General features: G+C 37.0%; 1 protein-coding gene across 1 annotated transcript in view; it reads right to left on the bottom strand.

The window, feature by feature from the left end:
* Positions 1 to 1,676: 1,676 nt before the first annotated feature.
* LOC132393079 (integral membrane protein 2B-like) overlaps positions 1,677 to 22,129 on the bottom strand; it is a 33,367-nt gene continuing 12,914 nt past the window's right edge. The window contains exons 3-6 of the mRNA XM_059967856.1: positions 12,195 to 12,404; positions 11,781 to 11,891; positions 8,026 to 8,176; positions 1,677 to 2,194 (exon numbers count right to left, since the gene is read on the bottom strand). Coding sequence (XP_059823839.1) covers positions 2,106 to 2,194; positions 8,026 to 8,176; positions 11,781 to 11,891; positions 12,195 to 12,404 — 561 coding nt within the window. The 3' untranslated portion in view covers positions 1,677 to 2,105. The remainder of the gene's footprint in view (positions 2,195 to 8,025; positions 8,177 to 11,780; positions 11,892 to 12,194; positions 12,405 to 22,129) is intronic.

Here is a 22,129-nt window from a genome sequence, read left to right as displayed (position 1 = left end):
GAAAAACTAATGAAGTAGCAGGACATCTTCGACAAGATGCTGTCTCTGGTAGAAATTGGAGTAATTTCCACAGAAGAGAAAGAAACAAAGCCAGGACTCCTTGGATGGAAAACATGATGAAACAAAAACAGATGTAAAGGCAAATTCTTAAAGCAAGAACCAGCCTAAAACTGAGAAATGAAGAAAAAGGCAAGATTTCCATATAGTTGGGGTACAGAATGCAAGTAAACATGAAAGGAAACTTGAAATTTTGTACCACGTGGGTAACAAGAGACATTTGGGACTTCAGGAACAAAAGCAGTGTATGTACTTGAGACAAAGGGCTGGGCTATAATGCTTAATTAGTACTTAGTCAGTATCCTCTTAATTAGTTGATTGGAATAATTGGTGCAGTGAAAATTGATGAAGTAATACAGGAAAGATGGGAAAACATCCAATCAGGCTGACTTAATACCAGGGATTGCCAAATCAAGTTGGAAATACTAAAAGGGTTTGCCATTATCTTCCCAAGTTATAGGAATAAAACAACTGAAATCCCCCTCCAAATCTGGAACATCAGCATAGATTTTAAAATGTAGTCCTTGGGGTCGTATGGAATACTGCCCACCAAGTCCTGAGGTGTGCAACTGCAACAAGAAGCTTGATACTGTCTAGTACAAAGTATTCTGCTGGATCTGTACTCTATCCCCTAGCCATAATGTTTCTTCCCTTTACTACAGGCTTATAGTAGCTGCACTGTGCACTTTGCACAAAATACACAATTACTCCATCATCATTCAAACGCAGAATCTTCAAAAATAACAAGGGCTTCAGGTGAATGGGAATATCACCAAGTTACACATACTATCCTGAAATGGAAATACTTTTTTCCATCATCGTTGCTAGTCAAAATCCTGGAACTTTCTTCAACAGGGCTGTCTGAGTACCTCCAGCAGGACTGTAGCAGTTCAAAGTGACGGCTCATCTGTCATTCAAGGTGAATGGAAGCTGGGAAATATACTTGGTTTTTGACGTACGGATTGCACACAAAATATCTCAAACATTCCAATGAAGCCAAATGCAAGCTTAAGGAACAGCACCATCTTCTATCTTCAGATACCTTCACTGTTTGTAACTGAATTGTAACCTTTTTTTCTTCACATGGATATTCCTGATATGCTGCACAGTTCCAACATTCTTCTTTTGCCTTTTGGTCATAGTCACAGCTTTGTTTGGTTTTCCCCATTTTTCTAAGTACTCTCTCAATCTTAAAAAAAACAAATGCTTAAACTTATCCATCCATTACTACCAGCAAGATTAAGCATACCTGGCCAGCCAACCCTCGAACTCAGGTATGACAGATAGGTCTCTTAAATCCTGCACGGTCATCTCTGTACTTACCCAGCTAAATTAGATACCAATCCCTGACTTCCTCTCCTGTTCAAATACTTTCAGCAAACTTTTCCAGGTTGAGAAACATCCTTAACTTCCTCAAAATTTGACTTCCTTCTCACTTTATACTGTCATTAACCTTACCTTCACCCATCCAAGTCTCAGTCTGGTTTTAATTAGGTTCTTCTGACCAAACTATTAGTTAGATCCAATGCCACCTCCACCACCCCCAATACTCGCCATTATTTGTTTGATTACACAAAATTGGGATACTTCTGTTGAACAAAATATACAGTACATACAAAACCATTTTATTTTTTTATTGTACTTAGATTATATACACAAAAATCAGCAATTAGTCAAATGCATTTACCATATTATGTTCTCTTTCACCTTATCCACTGTGCCTAGAATATAGATTGTAGATATTTGAGGAAAAAGTGGGAAATTCTCCAGTTCATTCCCACACAAGTCAAAAAAGTATTAATTCCAGTCTATTAATATAGCCCACTATTGAAACAAATAGAAATATTGGCATTATCCTTCTCACAAACTACTATATCTTTAAACATCTACCTGCATCTTACACTTTTGATAGTATTTAAGCAGAGATGAAAAATTTAAAAGTAAACCCTGTTTACAGCACTAAAAAAAAATAATGAAAAACGCATTGCACACCAAGAAAAAGTGATTTGTGGGCTCAATATGGAGCTGCACCAGATTGTCTTCTGCAGTTATTGTTCACAGACACGAGTTTCAACTGCAACTTTACTTTCAAAATGAAGAATCTTGAAGCACTTCAATGCATTCCGCTTTTGGATTCCTGGAGGAAAGAAAAAACAATTGTTAAATGGAGAACACTGCCTACATATGGAGGCAAACTGAAATAAACTCACCCAAATTCTTCAGATGGCAAGGCAGATTTCAATTTAACATGCCACAGAATTACCTTAAAGCATGAAATTATTGATTAACCAGCAGCTGAATACCAGATAAGTGATGAACAATTCAATACATTTCAATAGTTTTGCTTGACTGCCAGTTTTGGCTTGCTTGAAACTGCTAGCCACATTTGCCTTAATGCTGAACAGCAACCAATATCTAAAACCACACCATCTAGCCATTAAGTATATCATCTACATTTCCCCCATTATGATCAACTTTGTCATCTCCCCACCCCCCCCCCCCCCCAAATGAGGGATGATAGTGGTGAGAATTTTCTTCAGTCTTCAATTTGAACATATTTACTCCAACAACCCTTTAAGCTCGTTGCCACTCCATGTTCAAAAGATTTCTCAAAATCTACCTGCAGAAACTCTCTCAGTACAGATAACCCCCATACTGAGGGGCTGCTGCATACCTAGAAAGCAATCTGTATTACTATTTTCTGTAATGTAACGCTGTGTTATCTGTTTATGCATCAGGAAAAGCAGTAAGAGAACAGTGGCATCTTGAACCACGTGATAAGTAAATTCAATGTTGTTGTCGGTACTACATGCCTGTGATGCTGCTGCAAACTTTTCATTGTGCTTGTACTCACCACGTCTGTGCATCCAACAAAAATGGTGCCTCAATTCAGAAAGAACAAACAGTGCCTATAAAAAATATTCACTCCCTTGGAAGTTTCATGTTTTATTGTTTTACAACACTGAATCATAATTTGGCTTTTTTGACAATGATCAACAGTAAAAGACTCTTTCATGTCAGTGATCCAAATTAATTACAAATATAAAACACAAATTAATAGATTGCATAAGTATTGATCTCCTTTAATATGACATACCAAATCATCACTGGAGCAGCCAATTGGTTAAGTCACATAATTAGTTAAATGGAGATCACCGTGTGCAGTCAAGGTAGTTCAACTGATTAGAGTTAAAAATGTACCTGGATCTGGAAGGTCTGACTGCTGGTGTGCCAATCCTGGTGAAAACTACACCATGAAGACCAAAGAACACTCCAAGCAACTCCGTGAAAAGGTTATTGAAAAGCACAAGTCAGAGATAGATACAAGAAAAATTCCAAGACACGGAATATCCCTTGGAATAGTTAAGCCAATCAAAAAACATTACCAATATGGCATTGCTGTAAATCTGCCTAGAGCAGCTCTCCTCAAAAACTGAGTGACTGTGCAAGAAGGGGACTAGTGAGGGAGGCCACTAATAGACCTACAACAACTCTGGAGGAGTTACAAGTTTCAGTGGCTGAGATGGGAAAGACTGCACATTCAACTGTTACCTAGGTGCTTCATTAATCGCAGCTTTATGGGAGAGTGGCAAAGAGAAAGCCACTGTTGGGAGAAAAAACTCACATAAAATCTCGGCTAGGGTTTGCCAGAAGGCATGTGGGAGACTCTGAAGTTAGCTGGAAGGTGGTTCTATGAAACCAAAATTGAGCTTTTTTGGCCATCAGTCTAAACCCTATGTTTGGCATAAGCCAAAACACTGTACATCATCAAAAATACACCATCCCTACTGTAAAGCATGGTGGTGGCTGCATCATGCTGTGGGTATGCTTCAGTAAAGCAAGCCCAGGAAGGCTTGTGAAGGTAGAAGGTAAAAATGAATGCAGCAAAATACAGGGAATTCCTGTAGGAAAACCTGACGCAGTCTGCAAGAGAACTGCAACTTGGGAGAAGATTTGTTTTCCAGCAAGGCAATGACCCCAAGCATAAAGCCAAAGCTACACAGGAATGGCTTAAAAGCAACAAAGTTAATGCCCTGGAGTGGCCAAGTCAGAGTCCAGACCTCAATCCAATTGAGAATTTGACGCCAGACTTGAAAAGGGCTTCTCATTCACAATCCACATGCAATCTGACAGAGATTGAGCAGTTTTGTAAAGAGCAATAGGGAAAAATTGTAGTGAACAGATGTGCAAAGCTGATAGACCTATCCACACAGACTCAAGGCTGTAACTGCTGCCAAAGGTGCATCTACAAAATACTGACTTGAAGGGGATGAGTAATTAATGCAATCATTTTGTGTTTCCTAATTGTAATAAATTTAGACCAACTTGTTTTCATTTTGACACAAGAGTCCTTTCTGTTGACCAGTGTCAAAGAAGCCAAATTAAATCCTCTGTGATTCAATGTTGTAAAACAATAAAACATGAAGAACTTCCAAGGAGGTTTATAGGAACTGTATACTAAGTAAAAAGATAAGCTGCTAACTTATTGTGAAGTAGGCTCCATACCAATGGCTTACTTCTGCTCTTATATCTTATGGTCCTTATTTCACTTATAAGAATGCACTTAATTCCCTAGTGAATATCTATTCAAAAGTTGAAGTATACTACCAAAGAACATATATGTCACCACGTACGGCTCTGAGATTAATTTTCTTGCAGGCATTCACAGTAAATACAAGAAACAATAGGACATGACTGACAAACAATCAACAAGCAAAAGACAACAAAATGTGCAAATACAGAAGGGGAAATAATAATAAATAGATAAGCAATAAATATTGAGAACATGAGATGAAGAGTCCCTGAAAGTGAGACTTGGGGGAACAGTTCAGTGATGAGATGACTAATCCCCACTGTTTCAAGATCCTGATGGCTGAGGAGTATTAACTGTTCCAGAACTGAGTGATGTTGGTCCTGATGGAAGCAGAGGGAAGACAGCATGATCTGGATGGTGGGGTTTGTTAATGGATGTTGCTTTCCTGCAACAGCACTCCTTGTAAACATGCTCAATGGTGGGGAGGGCTTTACCCATAATGGACTGGGCCATATCCACAACATTGGTAGGTTCAATAATATTGATGTTTCCATACCAGACCATGATGCAACCAGTCAATATACTTTTCACCACACGCAATTTTGTCAACACTTTAAATGATATGTTGAATCTTCGCAAGCTTCTAAGAAAGTAGAGGCAGTGTTGTGCTTTCTTTGTAATGGCACTTGTGTGCTGGACCCAGGACAGATCCTCCGAGACAAAACCAAAGAATTTGAAGTTGTTGACCTGACCTCCTCTACTTCTGATCACCCGATGAGAACTGGCTTGTGTACCTCTGGTTTCCTCCTCATGAAGTCAGAATCAGATCCTTGGTGTTGCTGACATTGAGCAAGAGGTTGTTGTGGCACCACTTAGTCAGATTTCCAATCTCCCTCCTATATGAAGATCATTACCACCTTTGATTGGACAATGACAGTGGTGTCATCAGCAAACTTAAATATGGCATTGGAGCTGTGCTGTGCCTCACAGTCATAAGAATAAAGAAAGTACAGCAAGATGCTAAGCACATAGCCTTGTGGTGCATCTGTGCTGGTGGAGACTGTGGAGATGTTATCGCCGATCCAAACTGACTGGGGTCCACAAGTGATTAAATCAAGGATCCAGCTGCACAAGAAGGTGTTGAAACCAAAGTCCTGAAGCTTATTGATCATTTTTGAGGGGATGATAGTATTGAATGCTGAGCTGTAGGCAATGAAGAACATTCTGAAGTATGCATCTTCAATGTCCAGATGTTCTAGGGTTGACTAAAGAGCCAATGAAATGTCATCTGAGGCTGACCTGTTGTGTCTCTAGGCAAACTGGCACAGCTTTAAGTCACTTCTCAGGCAGGAGTTGACATGCTTCATCACCAATTTCTCAAATATTTCATCACAATGGATGTAACTGGATGAAAGTCATTAAGGCAGGTTACCACATTCTTTTTAGGCACTGTTATAATTAAAGTCTGCTGGAAGCAGGTGGGTACCTTAGAATGCAAAAGTAAGAGGTTAAAGACATCGGTGAAAACTCCAGCCAGTTAATTAGCATGGACGAATGAAAATAAAACTTATATATAATAATGGTAATAGAGATAAATTAATTGCAGACTTCTTGTGGGATGGGTGATAACTCAATGCAAGTATATTATTAGGAAGAATGAGTTGGGAAATCAAAACAAATTGTTGTAAAATAACACAAAAAAAGAGCGGACTAGGAACTTGCAAAAGGTAGGATGAATTGCCATCTAGGTTTTATTAATACAAGCAGTCGGGAATTATGTTAAACTCATTCTTTTGACTGAATTGCAATATTACTGGACAATAAAGATTTTGCTTCCTAAATACTTTTGGGTGTATCTTTCTGATTTTGGGCTGCTGATCATTTAAAATAAAAATCATGAAAAAAATAAATCATCATGTAATTCCACTACCACTAATCCTATCTTAAAATAGGATTTTTTAAGATATCCTAGATTTGTTATTTTAATTCATAATTCAGGACAATTAAAATGTTGCCAGTAATGTAAGCTGTAAAAAGTATTCTATCTTGTCTAGGTCTGCCTGGACATGTTTAGGCAGACCATGTTTTAGAAAGGCTATAAATTTCTGTGAAGGTTTTCAATATTTGAGACACTTCTCCCAGAATAACTTGTGCCAAGATTAAGGCAGGCATTCTTGTAGGTCCAAGACATAGGTCTTCAATGACAGGCAATTCGAAGAACTTCTAGTAGGACCGGGGAAAATTGCATGGAAGATACTCAAGGATATTTTTGGAAGTTTTCTTAACTACAGAGCACTAAACTCTCAACACAACACACTTCAAGCATACAAAACCATGAAGTGCAACAGGTCACTAAATATTCATTTTCTGTATTCCCATTTAGTCTTCTTGCCTGCAAATCTTGATGCTGTCAGTGACGAGCATGGTGAAAGGTTTCACTAGGACACTGGGGTTGTGGAGAAATGGTATCAGGGCAACTAGAATCCATCAGTGAGGACTGATTATTGCTGGACGCTTGAGCAAGAAGCCTTAGACACCGAGTACAAATGAAAACCATCAACAAAACATTTTTAAGCCTAGTTGAACTATTGTAAAGCGTCGGCACTGTTAGGCAATTAACCGCATTACATTCAAAAGAAGTTAATTTCTTGATTCTCCAAATTCCTACGTGATATAAGTAATCTGAAATTATATTTGCTTTTACCTTCAATTGGTCTATCATAAACAAAAACATTTCTCAGGAAGCAACACTTCTGAAAAAAATTTATTGCCCAGTGTAATTTGTCCCATTAAGGGCAACCAAAGGACACCAAAGATTCTGCAGAGAAAAACAGCCGTTCAGTAATGAGTGACTGGTCAAATATGGGACTGTTACCCTATCAGATGATCTGTCCAAGAGGAAACATCTTTAAAATGAAGAAAGTGTTTGGATTGAACAAAAGAGAAGCTATAGGAGACTATTAAAGTGGCAAAATGCAGTAGGACAATAATTTAGTGACTGTGAAGAACCCAAGGTGATATTGAATGCTGTAGACAATCAATTAACAGCAAGCCTTGGAGAGATAAAGCTGGCATCTAGGGGGAAAATTGAGACAAATGGAACTGCTTTTGATATAGCAAGGTTAATGAGCTGAATTCATGTGGGGTAATTTAATGCTGCAGCTTGTAAAGAGAATTCATGTGTGCTGCCTCTGTATGTGGAACATGTACCGCAAATCAGGAATGGACCTATTACACTGCATAATGAAACACCAGTAGTTAAGCAAAAATGCTTTCTTGAGCCTGAAATTCTCAAAATAGACAAGTTAGAACAAATGAATCTTTAAAGATGCCTCATGCATGGAAACGTTAAATCTTTAGCCTGAAATTTTTGAATTGGTTACAGTTAAAGAAAGCTTTGTCACATTAAAATTGCACATAATTTTTTAATTTACCTCTCACAGGATCTCTGCGTTGAAGCCTGAAGCTCTCCTTCCCACGGCAAAGGCGTGAGATAAAGTATCCAAGCTCATCCACGTTTTCAATGTAATCAGTGACCACCATCTCTTCATGGATCAAGTAAGACTGAGGCAAATAAGTGCCAGCCTGTTCAAATAAATTAAGGATACTTTCAATCAAGTGCCTTGCATATAAAGAAAAACTATACTCCTTGAGTATCCAGTAACCTTAGCTACATGCATAACAGAACAGGGCTCAATAAGAATACCAAATTAATAACATGCAATTGAAATAAATGGGAAACTAGAACTCAAGGAACCATACCTAAAAAGGTATCTTCAAGAAGGCGAAGGAAAATAAATGTTTGCAACTGCACATAGCTTGGCAAATTCATCACACCATCTTGGCACATTCTTGAAAAGACGATCTAACAGTATTGTCTATAGGTCACTCAAAAATCATACAAAAAGCAGTTCCCTTGACCTGCAAGGCATATGTCAGGGTAAAAAAAAGTCAGTATTTAGCTCATGGGATTTACCTGAGCCAGTCTTTCTGGGGTGCTAAGGCAGGCAGACTGAAAAGTACCAGCATTCTTTACGTAGGTACTCTAGAAATGGAATTTTGAGGAAGTGTCTGGATTTTTAAAAATTACATTTTACGTAAATCAGATCACTGCATTCAAATTCTCTTGCAGCAAAACAGGAGGACGAAGGAAAACAAGTTTCGTTAAGAGAACAGTATGATATCTTCAGCCCACTGTACTTTATTTCTGCTCTTCAAATGTAGACTCTTCTAATTTCTATGCATTTCTTTTTCAATGTTTTAATTTGTTTGAATTACATGGCAACTTTGCCCAAAATAGAAAGTAAATATGAATCATTCACTTCCTAACAGACTTCTTCTGTCAATTTGATTCACATTTTGATATTGATTATGCAAGAGTTGACACAATTAATCAACTTAGTAGGAACTTTACTTGGATTTAATAAGGTTCCCCAATCCCACTATTTGATCCAAATCTGAAATCACAAAAAAAAATTGTCAGAGTATGGCCATTTCTGCCAGTCAATTAAAAGGCTAATTCTACCTTTCACCACTAATTCTAAAGGTCTGTAGCAAATTAATAAAACAAAAACTACAGATGTTAGCTATCTGAAACAATAAAAATTTGAGACAAAAATTGAAACAGCTTTCTTTTCTTTTAATGCTTCAACTAGAACAGTATGCAGTACTCCAATGCTATGTAATGTGTGCGGTATATTAGTTTTAACTCCCTGTTCTGATATGAGATTCTTGATGAGGTAAAGTTTTAGTTTTAATGATAGCTTGTAATTCTCCAAGTATTATAGATATAAATCCTTCATGCCCCTTTTTCTGATATTCAATGGGTATCACTGGTGGCAGCTTCCCAAATCTATTACCTCACACTTGCCTGGATTACATTCCATTTGCCACATTGCAGACCATCTATATCTTCCTGCAGTCTACTGTCTTCCTACCTATTGACAACCATACAGCTAATATTTTGTATTTGCATTCCCTAAAAGTTTTGCCGAAACATACTGATAATTTAACATTGCCAAGGACATTCTTTTCATAACACCATTATCACACAACAGTTTCAAAAACCCTGCACTGCTGCCATAATGTTGTTGAAATTCAATTGCCACATGAACTTTCACATTTTTACCATGTTGAATGTAATCAACAGCTTTATTATAATCCCAAAACTACAAACACAACCCCAAATTCCCTAAGGCAAAAAAGATCAGTGTGTCAGACTTGCACTTTCCCTACTTCTCTTAAATCTGTGCCTTTCTAAATGGATTACAGCATTCCATAGAATGGATGTCAATAATTTGATCATTAGTCTGCAAATACCATGTTTACCCCTTCTTCTGAACAATGGCAAAACATAAGCAGATTTCCAATCTTTCACCAAAATATGAAGCTGAGGATTGAAAAGGGCCTTCTACACACTTCCCTCTGAATCTATACCCAATATTTTATCCTCCTTCAATAGATAATAAATTTTGATTCTTCTCCAGTCCAATATTTCATTCATCCTTAACATGGAATTATCAACTCTAGATTTGGTATTTTGCCATTCCTGCTAGCAACCCTATTGGGAAAGTGTTATCAAAAGCTTCAGGAAGCACAAATACATAACAGTGGCTGTCAACATCTATCCTGCTAAAATTTGTCATCAGTTCCCATTTCTCAAAACCACCAACTCAACCTAACCATTATTTGTACCTTGTTGTAGTTCAAAATTGAAATCCACAATTTTCCATTCAGCTAAGGTAAACTAGTCTACTTTCCAGTCTTCTTTCTTTATTCAATAGCTATGTTGCAATTCCATTTTGCATTCCGCTGGGGCCATTCCAGAATCTAGGAAACTGAAAGATCACAACCAATGCAACCACCTTAAGAACTTCAAAACAGCTATTCAGGCCCACAGGATGCCTGCCTTTGAAGTTGTACATTTTCTCCAAGTGCCATTCCTCCTGGCCAATCATTATATGCACATCACAAATGTGACTTTTTGTTATCTGTAGCCATGCAAAATAATATCCAAATAAAAAGCACAGACACAAAAAAAATGTTGCCAGTTTCTGCAAAACAACAAATTTACTCCTACTACAATGTACCGGTTCCATCCCACTACCTCCTGAAAATCTCTTTGCATCATCTGATCACTACTCTATTTACCTAGTCTCCCTTGTACTTTACTACTTTTTAATCTTCAAACCTCCTCTCTTGTTCATCAGACTCATTAAAATATAATCTAATTGGAACTGAGGTGAGAATGAAAAAAAAACTGATTTTCCTAAAAGTAATTGAGGACACAAGGAAGGGAGTAATTCCCATCAATCCACCTCAAAAGATTATCATCCACCTATTCTAGGGACAATTTATGATGGTTAATTGACTAATCTGCACTTCTTTGGGACACAAGAGAAAACTAATACTCGAGAAACTCAAGGTTACATTGGAGAAGTACATTTCAAATTCAATTTCAAAGTACAGTTTAATTACTGTCAACTCTCTAAAAACTTGTTTTCCTTGTCCAGTGGAAATTAAACTAATGTCTTCAAACAACACAATGTTCCTCCTTTCTTTCCTCCTGTCAAACTGAGACATAAACTATCTGTAGTACATTTTTCCTATTCTACTCAAATCCAGCATGACCCAAGCTTAACTAAGATATCAAATCCCCTTTGCTTCATCTGACCACTACTAACCCATCCTAATCTTCTCTGGTTCTTTACTTCCATAGTCTGGTTTTTCTTCAAAACTTTACTTGTTTATCAAAATGCTTTAAAACAAATTAACCAAATTGCAATTGAGTTGAGTAAAAAGATAAGTCCAATAAATATTGTGGGGGCAAAGGAAGTAGAAAAAAATTAAAAATTGGTTCACATTTTCTTATGACAGGAACTCATAACTCATTTTCTTATGACATTGTTGCTCAATGTCTATGCCAGTTTAAGGGCTAGACACTCCAACACTAGCTTAAATACAATGAAATTCTGTTTAATGTGACTTAGAAAAAAAACTGAGAGCAAGCTCAAAAATCTAACTCCCCTACCATGCCAAATTCAAGAAATCAGGATGTTAGATTATGCTTTCTAAACAAACATTTTCATATTCCATCTGAAACAATTAACTAAACAATCTTTAAGTTCAATTGTGCCATAAAAAGGTCAGAACCAGAAAGTTAATTGCACTAACATTAAATTGTACATACCTTGATGTTGATTAGCAATTCAGACAAACTACGCGGTGGCATAACAATGGATGAATTTAGTGGAATGACATAGCATTTATTCAAACCCAAATCCAGATATGCTGTCAAACCCTAGGAATGAAAATAGATATACATTTAATACTCAGCCCAATTTCAAATATTTCCTAATATTCAAATACTGCAATAACCCACCCTTTCTTGAAAAGCAATTAATTGGTTGAGCCCGAAGTAATAATATCCTGTCTGTCACAATTACACTTTCAATAAAAATAAAAAGGCTCAAATTGCACCAAAAAGTTTCACCTTGGAATACAGATTTAAAATATTTGATTTAAAACACTCAAGAATGACAAAAGCCACTTTAAAAATAAAATCAAAATGTAATTAAATGTACATGTAGCAATTAAAGCATACCCTATGGAAATCATGAACAATATCTGCAGGATCACCATCAGCAAACTCTGGGACAAGAACATTGATCAGTTCAACTCCATCATTTTCCAAAATTCGAATATTTTCTTCAATTGATTGGTATGGAGCTACTTGTGAATCAGCACCAATTTCAGGGACAAAGTAGTCTTTAGGATCACTGTACTTGAGACCACAAAAGAAAACTTCACCTTCCTGGAACAAAAGAAAATGTAAAACATCAATGATATGTCTATTAAAACTGTGGGACTAATTTCAGCAAAGTTTAACTATTCAAAAAGAACATTAAAAATAATTGATAGAATCCCAATTCAATCTATGAGTCTGAAGCAATGTTTCAGCTAAGTAAACCAGCAAGAAAATTTCAGTATTGGATATTGTTCTCATTACCAAGTCCTCTACTGTGCAAAACAAAAAAGACAAATTAATTGTAGTACCAGAGATATGCAAGACCAAATTAAACATTTTCTCCAGAAGTTCTAAACTTCACCCTGAGCCCAATTCCTAATAGATTTTTAAATCTGAGATTGATACAAATTCCATTAAATTACAGCTAATCTGATAACTAAGCCAAAGATTTCCCATTAAAACTAGACCAAGCTGGTTTGGAAGAGGAGGATAAATAATCCCTGTGCCGCTGAGATTTCCACTAACTTAGTATGGTGGTGTAGTGGTTAGCTCAATACTATTACAACTTGGGGCAGAGTTTAATCCCAGCGACTTTTCTTCTACTACGAGTCTCTGTACGTCCTACCCCGTGGAATGTGTAGGTTTGATCTGGGTCCTCCAGTTTCCTCCCACTTTACAAAGACATCTTGGGTAGATTAATTGTTCATGGTAGATTATCCCATGAATAGTTTAGAGTTAAATTAAGGTTGTCAGGGGTTGCTCGGTGGTACAGCTCGAAGGGCCAAAAGGACGTAATTCTCACTGTATCTCTAATTTGAAAAATAAAACCAATCTTTCACAACTATTTTCACTATAATCCAAAATATTTTATAAGTAAGGAACTACCTTTTGAAGGAAATGCACTAGCATATCAAAAATAGCATGCTTCCGAAAATAAGTATACAAATGTTTTCTCTGTGATATTATGAGCAAGAATATTCAAATGACTCCTCAAAACAACTGTTTTTGTCATAAATACTATCTTGGGAATTTAAGTCCACTTGAGGGACCAGAGTGGTCTTGATTTAACCTCACGTCCAAAAGGTGTTATAGCTCAAATGTAGATATCTTTAATGCTGTAAGTCCAGGGCTTCTCAACCAAGGTTCTGAGAGAGATTGTGATTTAAAAAAAACATTTTTTGAACTTTGCACAATGCTATCGCTCGCAATAGTGGACAGTGACCAAGCAACCCCGTTAGCAATCTTGCTAGAGGTCTCTCAGCCCAGTATGGCAGCGCACAGTACGACTACCGTTTATTTGGTTGAATCCATTCTCAGCTTTTGACGCGAGATAAGGGAGGACAGTATGCTGATGAGGAGCGCGAAGTGCGTTTTCCAAGCATTGAATAGACTCACCCACTTTTTAAATTTTATTAACCCTCATATTTTACAGACATGTCTGTCAGTCCAATGTGGTGATATTGGAATAACAATCTTCTGAATCATTTCACTACACTAATGCAATAACAGACACAAATAAGTCTGTCTTTACAATGAAAGCTACTTAACGATGGGTTTTACATGGACTGGGGATACAAGTTGTCCTGTTCCATTGTGCCCAGTCTGTGGCAAACAATGTACAAATGTATCAATGGCTCCAGCAAAACTGAAGAGACACTGAATCATAAATCACAGCCACATGACACATAAAAATGCTGATTATTTTAAATGGCTATTGGAATCTCAAAACAAACAGTAAAGCTTTTGTTAATAAAGTCACAGTCAGTAAAAAGATCCAGGAAGCAAGTTATTTACGTAGCAGAACTTATTGCCCAGAAAAATGAAGTCACACAGTTGGTGAGAACTTAATAAGGCCAGCACGTAAAATTACAGTGGGTAAAATGCTAGGACAAGATGCAGTATGATGGGGGACGTCACATGATGACGTAGGATCGAGACGCTGGAGTAGCTCTCCATAAAAAAAATCAGTAAATTAATGTTTAAGTGAAGAAAAGTTAGTCAATACTTTCTAAAAGTTACTTTTTTTTTATTAGTTTTTTTATACATTTTATAAATTTAAAAAACCCCAAATCAGAATGAGGAATATTAATACAGTGCAAAATTAAGCATACAATGACGATATGATACAAAGAAAGAGATTTTTTTAAAAAAAGCACCTAAATTGAAGACAAGTAACCTTAGTATCCTCCCCCAACCCCTCAACACAATAAAAAAAAACTCCAGACCAACCACAACACAATATAGAGAATATAAATCAGGACAATCAAACTCCCAGACTGTGAATACACTTAGCAACAGAGGATAATATTGCCTACTACCAGAAAAAAAAGGGAGCTGAAAGCAAGGGACCGAAAAAAAGAAAAAAAAACCCTAGTCAAGAGGAAGGTTATGAAAGTACTCGATAAAAGGTCCCCAGACCTTATGGAACTTTAAATCCAAATTAAGAACTGAATAATGAATTTTTTCGAGGTCCAAGCAGGCCATAATGCCGTTAAGCCATTGAGCATGAGTGGGCGGGGCAACATCTCTCCATCTAAGGAGGATCAAGCCTCTAGCCAGGAGAGAGGCAAAGGATAATATTCGGCATTTGGTCGGACTCAGACGTAAATCTGTCTCACCCCAGAAACCGAACAAAGCAATTAAAGGGTTAGGTTCTAGGTGCTGATTCAGAATATACGATAACGTAGTGAAGACATCTTTCCAAAATTTCTCCAAGGTAGGACAGAACCAGTACATATGAATGAGAGAGGCTTCGCCCCTCTTGCATTTATCACAAAGCGGACTAATGTTAGGGTAGAATGGAGATAGTTTAGATTTAGACATATGGGCTCTATGAACAATCTTAAACTGTAAAAGGCAATGGCGTACACAAAGAGAGGTTGAGTTAACCGATTTGAGAATCGAGTCCCAACTCTCATCAGATAAGGAGATATTTAAATCCTGCTCCCATGCCATTTTAATTTTATCCACAGGGGCCCGTCGTAAGGCTGCTAACTTATCTCGAATAATTGATATTAAACCTTTACCTAGTGGATTAATGGAAAGAAATAAGTCCATAGCATTTTTCGCAGGCATTTCAGGAAAGTTAGGAATTAAAGGAGCAATAAAGTGTCTAATTTGGAGATATCTAAAAAAAATGAGCATTGGGCAGATTGAACTTAACAGAGAGCTGCTGAAAAGGGTGGGTTATGAAAAGATCTTCAAAATGCCTAATGCCCTTTCTATACCAAACATGGAATGCTGAATCGTACGTAGTAGGTAGAAAAAGGTGCTTAAGTACGACAGGGCTGGAAACGGAAAAACCATGAAAAGCATAGCATTTCCTAAACTGAGCCCATATACTGAAAGTGTGTCTAACAAGAGGATAAGCTATTAATCTGGACAGACTACTAGGGAGTGCAGAGCCCAGAAGTGCAGAGATAGATAGTTCTTTAGTGGAGCTCAACTCCATTGCCACCCAATTAGGGCACTCGGGTTGGCCATGGAAAAAAGACCAAAAGGTAGCACAATGTACATTAGCTGCCCAATAATATAAACGAAGGTTAGGTAAAGCCATGCCACCCTCTTTTTTAGGTTTTTGGAGATGTATTTTACTAATTCTAAAGCGCTTATTCTTCCACAGATATGACAAAATAATAGAGTCTAAGGAGTCAAAAAAAGATTTAGGAATAAAAATTGGGATAGATTGAAATAAGTATAAAAATTTGGGGAGAACATACATTTTAATAACATTAATACGATGTACCAAAGACATAGATAGAGGTGACCATTGTACCAGACTCTGTTTTATAGTATATGAAAGATTGGCAAAGTTTTCACGAAAGAGATCTTTAAACTTTTTTGTGACTGTAATTCCAAGATAAGTAAATTGATTATGGACTACTTTAAAAGGGAGATCACGAAATGTTAATTCTTGTGCTTCTTTATTAATTGGGAAAAGTTCACTCTTATGTAAATTAAGTTTATAGCCAGAGATCTGGCTAAACTGGTCAAGAAGTGAAAACATTGGAGGTAAGGATGTAGACGGATTTGAGAGAAAGAGTAATAAGTCACCAGCATAAAGAGAAACTTTATGCTCAACACCCCCTCTCCAGATTCCGGTCAATTCAGGACAATTTCAAAATGCTATCGCCAAAGGTTCTATAGCCAAATCAAAGAGGAAGGGACTTAAGGGGCATCCCTGAAGGGTGCCATGTTTGAGATTAAAAACCTGGGATTTCTGAAAATTAGTTAAAACAGAAGCAGTAGGACACAGGTACAGCAATTTGATCCAAGAGATGAAACTTTGACCGAGGTCAAATTTTTCTAAGACTGCAAAAAGGTAGTTCCACTCTATACGACCAAATGCTTTCTCCGCATCGAGGGAAATAACACATTCAGGAATCCCAGTTGGGGGTGAATATAAAATATTAAATAAATGCCGAATGTTAAAAAAAGGGAGACGGTTTGTAATGAAACCTGATTGGTCATCAGAGATAATAGGGGGAATAACAGTTTCTAATCTATAAGCCAAAACTTTAGCTAAGATCTTTGCATCAACATTGAGCAAAGAAATTGGCCTATACGAGGAACACTCTGTTGGGTCTTTACCCTTTTTTAATAGGAGAATAATAGATGCCTCATTAAAAGAGGGTGGCAATTTGCCGTAATTAAACGGGTCAGATAATACTTAAAGTAACTGAAGAGAAAGAAGTGAAGAGAATGATTTATAAAATTCTACAGGGAACCCATCAGGTCCAGGAGATTTCCCTGAGGACAGTGCAGAAATTGCAAAAGATATTTCTTCTGATGATATAGGCGCATTAAGTTTGGCTTTAAAATCAGATGAAAGTGAAGGAATATTCAGATTATTTAAAAATTGATCAACAGAGATATTGTCATTCAAAGATTCAGAGGAATAAAGCCGAGAATAAAAATTTTTAAATGCATCATTAATTTCTAAATGATCCGATGTAAAGTTTCCGTTCTCCTTCCGGATCTTTGTAATATGTTGTTTGGCTTTGGAATGCCTCAGCTGATTGGCTAGAAATTTACCAGACTTATCCCCATGGATGTAAAAGCGACTCTTGCTTTCCAGAAGTTGGCGTTCAACAGGTTGAGTAGACAGAATATTAAATTTAGTTTGGAGTTCAACACGCTTCTTGTATAGTTCAGGGTTCTTAGTTTGAGCATACAGTTGATCCAATTCTTTAATCTGGTTAATGAGGTCTAATCGGTCTGCACAGGATCTTCTGTTGAGATTTGCTGTGTAAGAAATTATTTGACCCCTCAGATATGCTTTCATGGCATCCCAGTCAATCTGGAATGGCACTTCAGGTGATGTATTAGTGTTAAAATAAAAGGTTATCTGATCCTTAGTAAATTTTAGAAAATCATCATCCGATAATAAAGTTGAATCAAACCACCAGTGTTTATTCCTCTGAGGGAGACCAGGAAAGTTTAAAGAGAGAGTAATTGGGGCATGGTCAGAAATCAGTATACTCTGATACTCACAAGAGTAGGCAAATGGAATAAGTTGGTTATCGAGTAAGAAATAAATCAATTCTAGTGAAGGTATGGTGAACATGTGAAAAAAAAAGAATAATCTCTCTCAGTAGGATGAAGGAAACGCCATATATCAGAGATACCAAAATTAGAGAGAAACGATTGGATAGCTAAGGCAGATTTAGTAGGTGGTCTAGTAACAGAGGACAATCAATCCAGATTAGGATCTAACCAACAGTTGAAGTCACCACCCAGTATAAGAGTATGAGTTTAAGTCTGGTAGTGAGGGAAAAAAAATTCAAAAAAGTTAACATCATCAAAGTTGGGGACATACAGGTTTGCTAGTACAACTTTAGTGTTGTATAGTTTACCAGAAACAATAATAAAACGGCCATTTGTATCAGATATTTTATTATGGAGTTCAAACGGAATATTTGAGTTAATAAGAATGAAGACTCCCCTAGCTTTAGCGGCAAAGGATGAATGAAAATGCTGACCCGCCCACTTTGACAGAAGCCGGGAGTTATCAAAACAACGAATATGAGTTTCTTGAAGGAAAGCAATGTCAGCTTTGAGTTGTTTAATATGTGAGAATACCTTCCTCCTTTTAACAGGGTGATTCAATCCCTTTACATTCCAGCTCACGGATTTAAGTGCACTAGCCATTATCAATTACTAATGCATAAAAGGCAGCAGGCATATAAAAAGTCAAGCAATACAATAGCAGTCTGGGAGCAGAAATATAAACATAGATTCGTAAAATCAAAACATAAACATGTCCTGAGCAATAAAGAAAAACAATAAATACAGTGAATGATGTTGGAACTGGAAAATCCACCCCACCCACACAACCCAAAACTAGACGGCTACCAAAAAAAGCAGCTAGCTCTACCAAAAGAATTAACCCAAATATAACTTCCAGATCTATGTCATTAACAGCAGTTCCGTATAAATATTATAGCAAATAGTAACTAGTTTATACACTAGAAAACATAACTACAAATTGGAACATCTTCTGCAGAAATATAAAACTTAATATAGAGAAAATCGGAAGAAAACCAAAACTAACCTACCCGCGAAAAATTATGGAAGAATAAAGGAAGAAAAAGGGAAAAAAAAGGAAGAAAAAAAAGAAGAAAAAAGGGAGGAAGGGGAAAATTATAGATTCAGGAAGAGTACTTATCAACCATTTACAGAGAGGAAAAAAAAAATCAAAAATTAAGTGGAAAAAAAATAATCAGCAGTTAAACTGTGAACCAACAAACAGGGAGGCCTTCAATAAAGACTTCAAACCTCCAAAACAAGTTGGAGTCAATTGTAGAACTCTATAGATAAAGTTATACAAGAATAAGATAGATTACACAAGTACTATTTAACGTCCATAGGGAAACATTAAGCACAGAATGTCTATTTAAAAAAAGACACACCAAATCCAGGGAGAGATTGTCAACAGCCCTTATTCAGTAAATAGTGACTGAGTGATTCAAGTGAAGTCTGAGTCCGGAAAAAGTAATTTGACTACGAGAAGTACTTATCCACCATTTTAGGAGGTCCTATCGGGTTCCGAAGATGGCTGGATAGCCGGAAGATTTGCAACAAATGCCTCATTCTCCTTCACTGACTTAAACCACTTATATTTTCCAGTACTACGTGTGATTCGTAAATCGGCAGGATTGCGAAGCGAGGGTCTAAAATCACGATCAAAAAGCACTTTCATTACACCTTTAAACTCAGCGCACATCTTTAAGATCTGAGGTGCAAAATCCTCCACAAAGTGAATGGCTGTGTTTTGGAAAGTAAAAGTACCTCTGTGACGTGCCTCCATAATCAGACGGTGTTTTACCTGGTATTGATGAAAGCACAAAATTACCGGTTGCGGGCGGGAGCCCAGAATTCTGGGGGGAACGTGGACCCTGTGTGCCCTTTCGAGCTCAGGTGGGTTCGGAAGCAAATCTTTCCCGAATATCTCACAGAGAAACTCGGCGAAAAACTTCACAGTTGAACCCTGTACGGTGGCCTCTGGCAACCCAAGAATTCGAAGGTTACAGCGTCTGCTCCGATTTTCGAAATCCACCATTTTGGAAAGGAGTTTATTTTTTTTTCTTCTAGGCTGGAACAGAGAGTCTCCAAGTATCGAACACGACTTTCTAAATCTTCAGAAGTCGAATCGATATGAGATAAGTGTTCAGCATGTTCGTCCATTCTATCATTGATCCGATCCAATTTGGCTTCCAGCTGTTTGAAAGCGGTTCTAAATTCCTTTAAAATATCATCTCGGTGCTGTTCCAGCGCAGCGAGGGTCTCAGAAGACAGAGCGGCAACTTCCTTTCTCCCGGTTTCAGAACTCTTGTTAGATATTGTAAGGTAGATGTGTTCACAGGCAAGTGAAAGAAACCAAATAAAATTCCTAACTAAGGTTTAAAAAATGGAGACATTTAATGCAAAGATAGCGAAAATAACGGAACAAAATTTCGGAGCAGCTAAGCAGTTGCCATCTTACCAGAAGTCCTGCTAAAAGTTACTTATAAACTACTCCGGATTGTTTTAAGTTATGTCTCACAAACAGAAGATGAAGAAAACTACTACCGTGAAGACAATGCAAGTTGGAACAGAATCAAGGCCCACCTCTGCCAAAGAACCGCGGGCTCAGGTACATTTTACCACCGGCGATACAGAACAGGAAACTGCAGCAACATCGACCACTTCTAAAGAAAAAGACCAACGAGAACTGCGCAAGCGTGAAGGAAGGAGCATGCGCAAGCGTGAAGGAAGGAGCATGCGCAAACGAGAGCAACCTGAACTACAAATCCCAGTTACGATTGAAACCAAAAGTGAAAGTGAATCTGAGGTAGATTCAGATTCTCTGGAAAAATTAGACGAAGATGGAGGTAAAAGTTCTTCTGGAAATATAGAAAAGACTTTGATGCAAATAATGCGTAAATTAGACGCATTAAAAGTAATCCCCAGTAAATTTATAAATATGGAGATTATGTTTGAGAAAACGACAAGACAGGAAAAAATGGAAACGAGAATTATAGATTTGGAAACTACAATGGAAGACATGGTTGAAAGAATGAATAAAATGGAAGATGATATTACTGCCTGGACATCAGGAAGAAAACAAATGTTGGAAAAAATTGACAAGCTTGAAAATTTTAGTAGACGAAACAATATTAAAATTGTTGGACTTAAAGAAGATATAGAAGGAGAAGATCCAATAAATTTTTTCAAAAATGGATTCCTGAAAAATTGGAAATGGAAGGAGAAACTCTAATTGAAATTGAAAGGGCTCATAGAGCCTTCAGGTCAAGACCTCAAGCTGTCTAAAATCCACGATCAATTTTGACAAAATGCTTAAGATACCAAGATAAAGAAAAGATCCTGAAGGCGGCTGCCCAATGTGCCAAAAAGAGAAACGGGCCATTGATGATAGCAGGGAAGGCAGTTCTTTTCTATCCTGATATAAGTTATAACTTTTTGAAAAGAAAGAAGTAATTTAACCCAGCAAAAAAAGTTTCATGGGAAAAGGGTTATAAATTTATAATGCGTCACCCAGCAACACTGATAACTTTTTTGGAGGAGGGAAAAAGAAGATTTTTTACCGATTATCGAGGCGGAGGAGTTCACATAAAAACTTCCAACTACTCACTAATTACACATAGAGATTTCCAAGTGTAATGGATTAAAGATGAAGATAGAGACAGTGAATGGAAGTAATGGACATTTAAGGATGACATAGGGGAGAAAAGCAAAATTTCAGAAATACTAATTGAGAATAGTTTTTTTCTTCATATATATATATTTACACACACACTTTTTTATGTTGCGGGGGGGGGGCTGGGGAGCTTTGGATTGATTACTACGGGATTCACGTGTGTAATCATGGCGATCGCCATGACCCGTACAACAGAGGGGGGTAATGTTGTGTTTTTTTTTCACAACATTAGTAGGGGGTATTTTGTTTTTTTCTTTATACTCTATTTTTCTTCTATCTTTTTGCCTGGATGATCAGTGGGGACACACATAGCAACATGGAGAATTTTAGAAAGATTTCCCAAGATACCACAAAAGTTGAAAGATTAGGTATTATTATAGATTGGAGTAACATAATTGAAAATAATGACTAATTTACTGAATTTTTAAAGTTTTAATCTTAATGGACCGGTGAAAAGAAAAAGAATCTTAACATACACAAAAAAAAATGAAAATAGATATAGCTTTTTTATAAGAAACACATTTAAAGGAGATAGAACATCAGAAATTAAAAAGAGACTGGGTTGGAAATGTTATTGCAGCTTCATTTAATT

This window comes from Hypanus sabinus, chromosome 4 (genome assembly GCF_030144855.1).
Source record: "Hypanus sabinus isolate sHypSab1 chromosome 4, sHypSab1.hap1, whole genome shotgun sequence".
Taxonomy (NCBI): Eukaryota; Metazoa; Chordata; class Chondrichthyes; order Myliobatiformes; family Dasyatidae; genus Hypanus; species Hypanus sabinus.
This window is presented reverse-complemented; position numbering and strand designations above follow the sequence as displayed.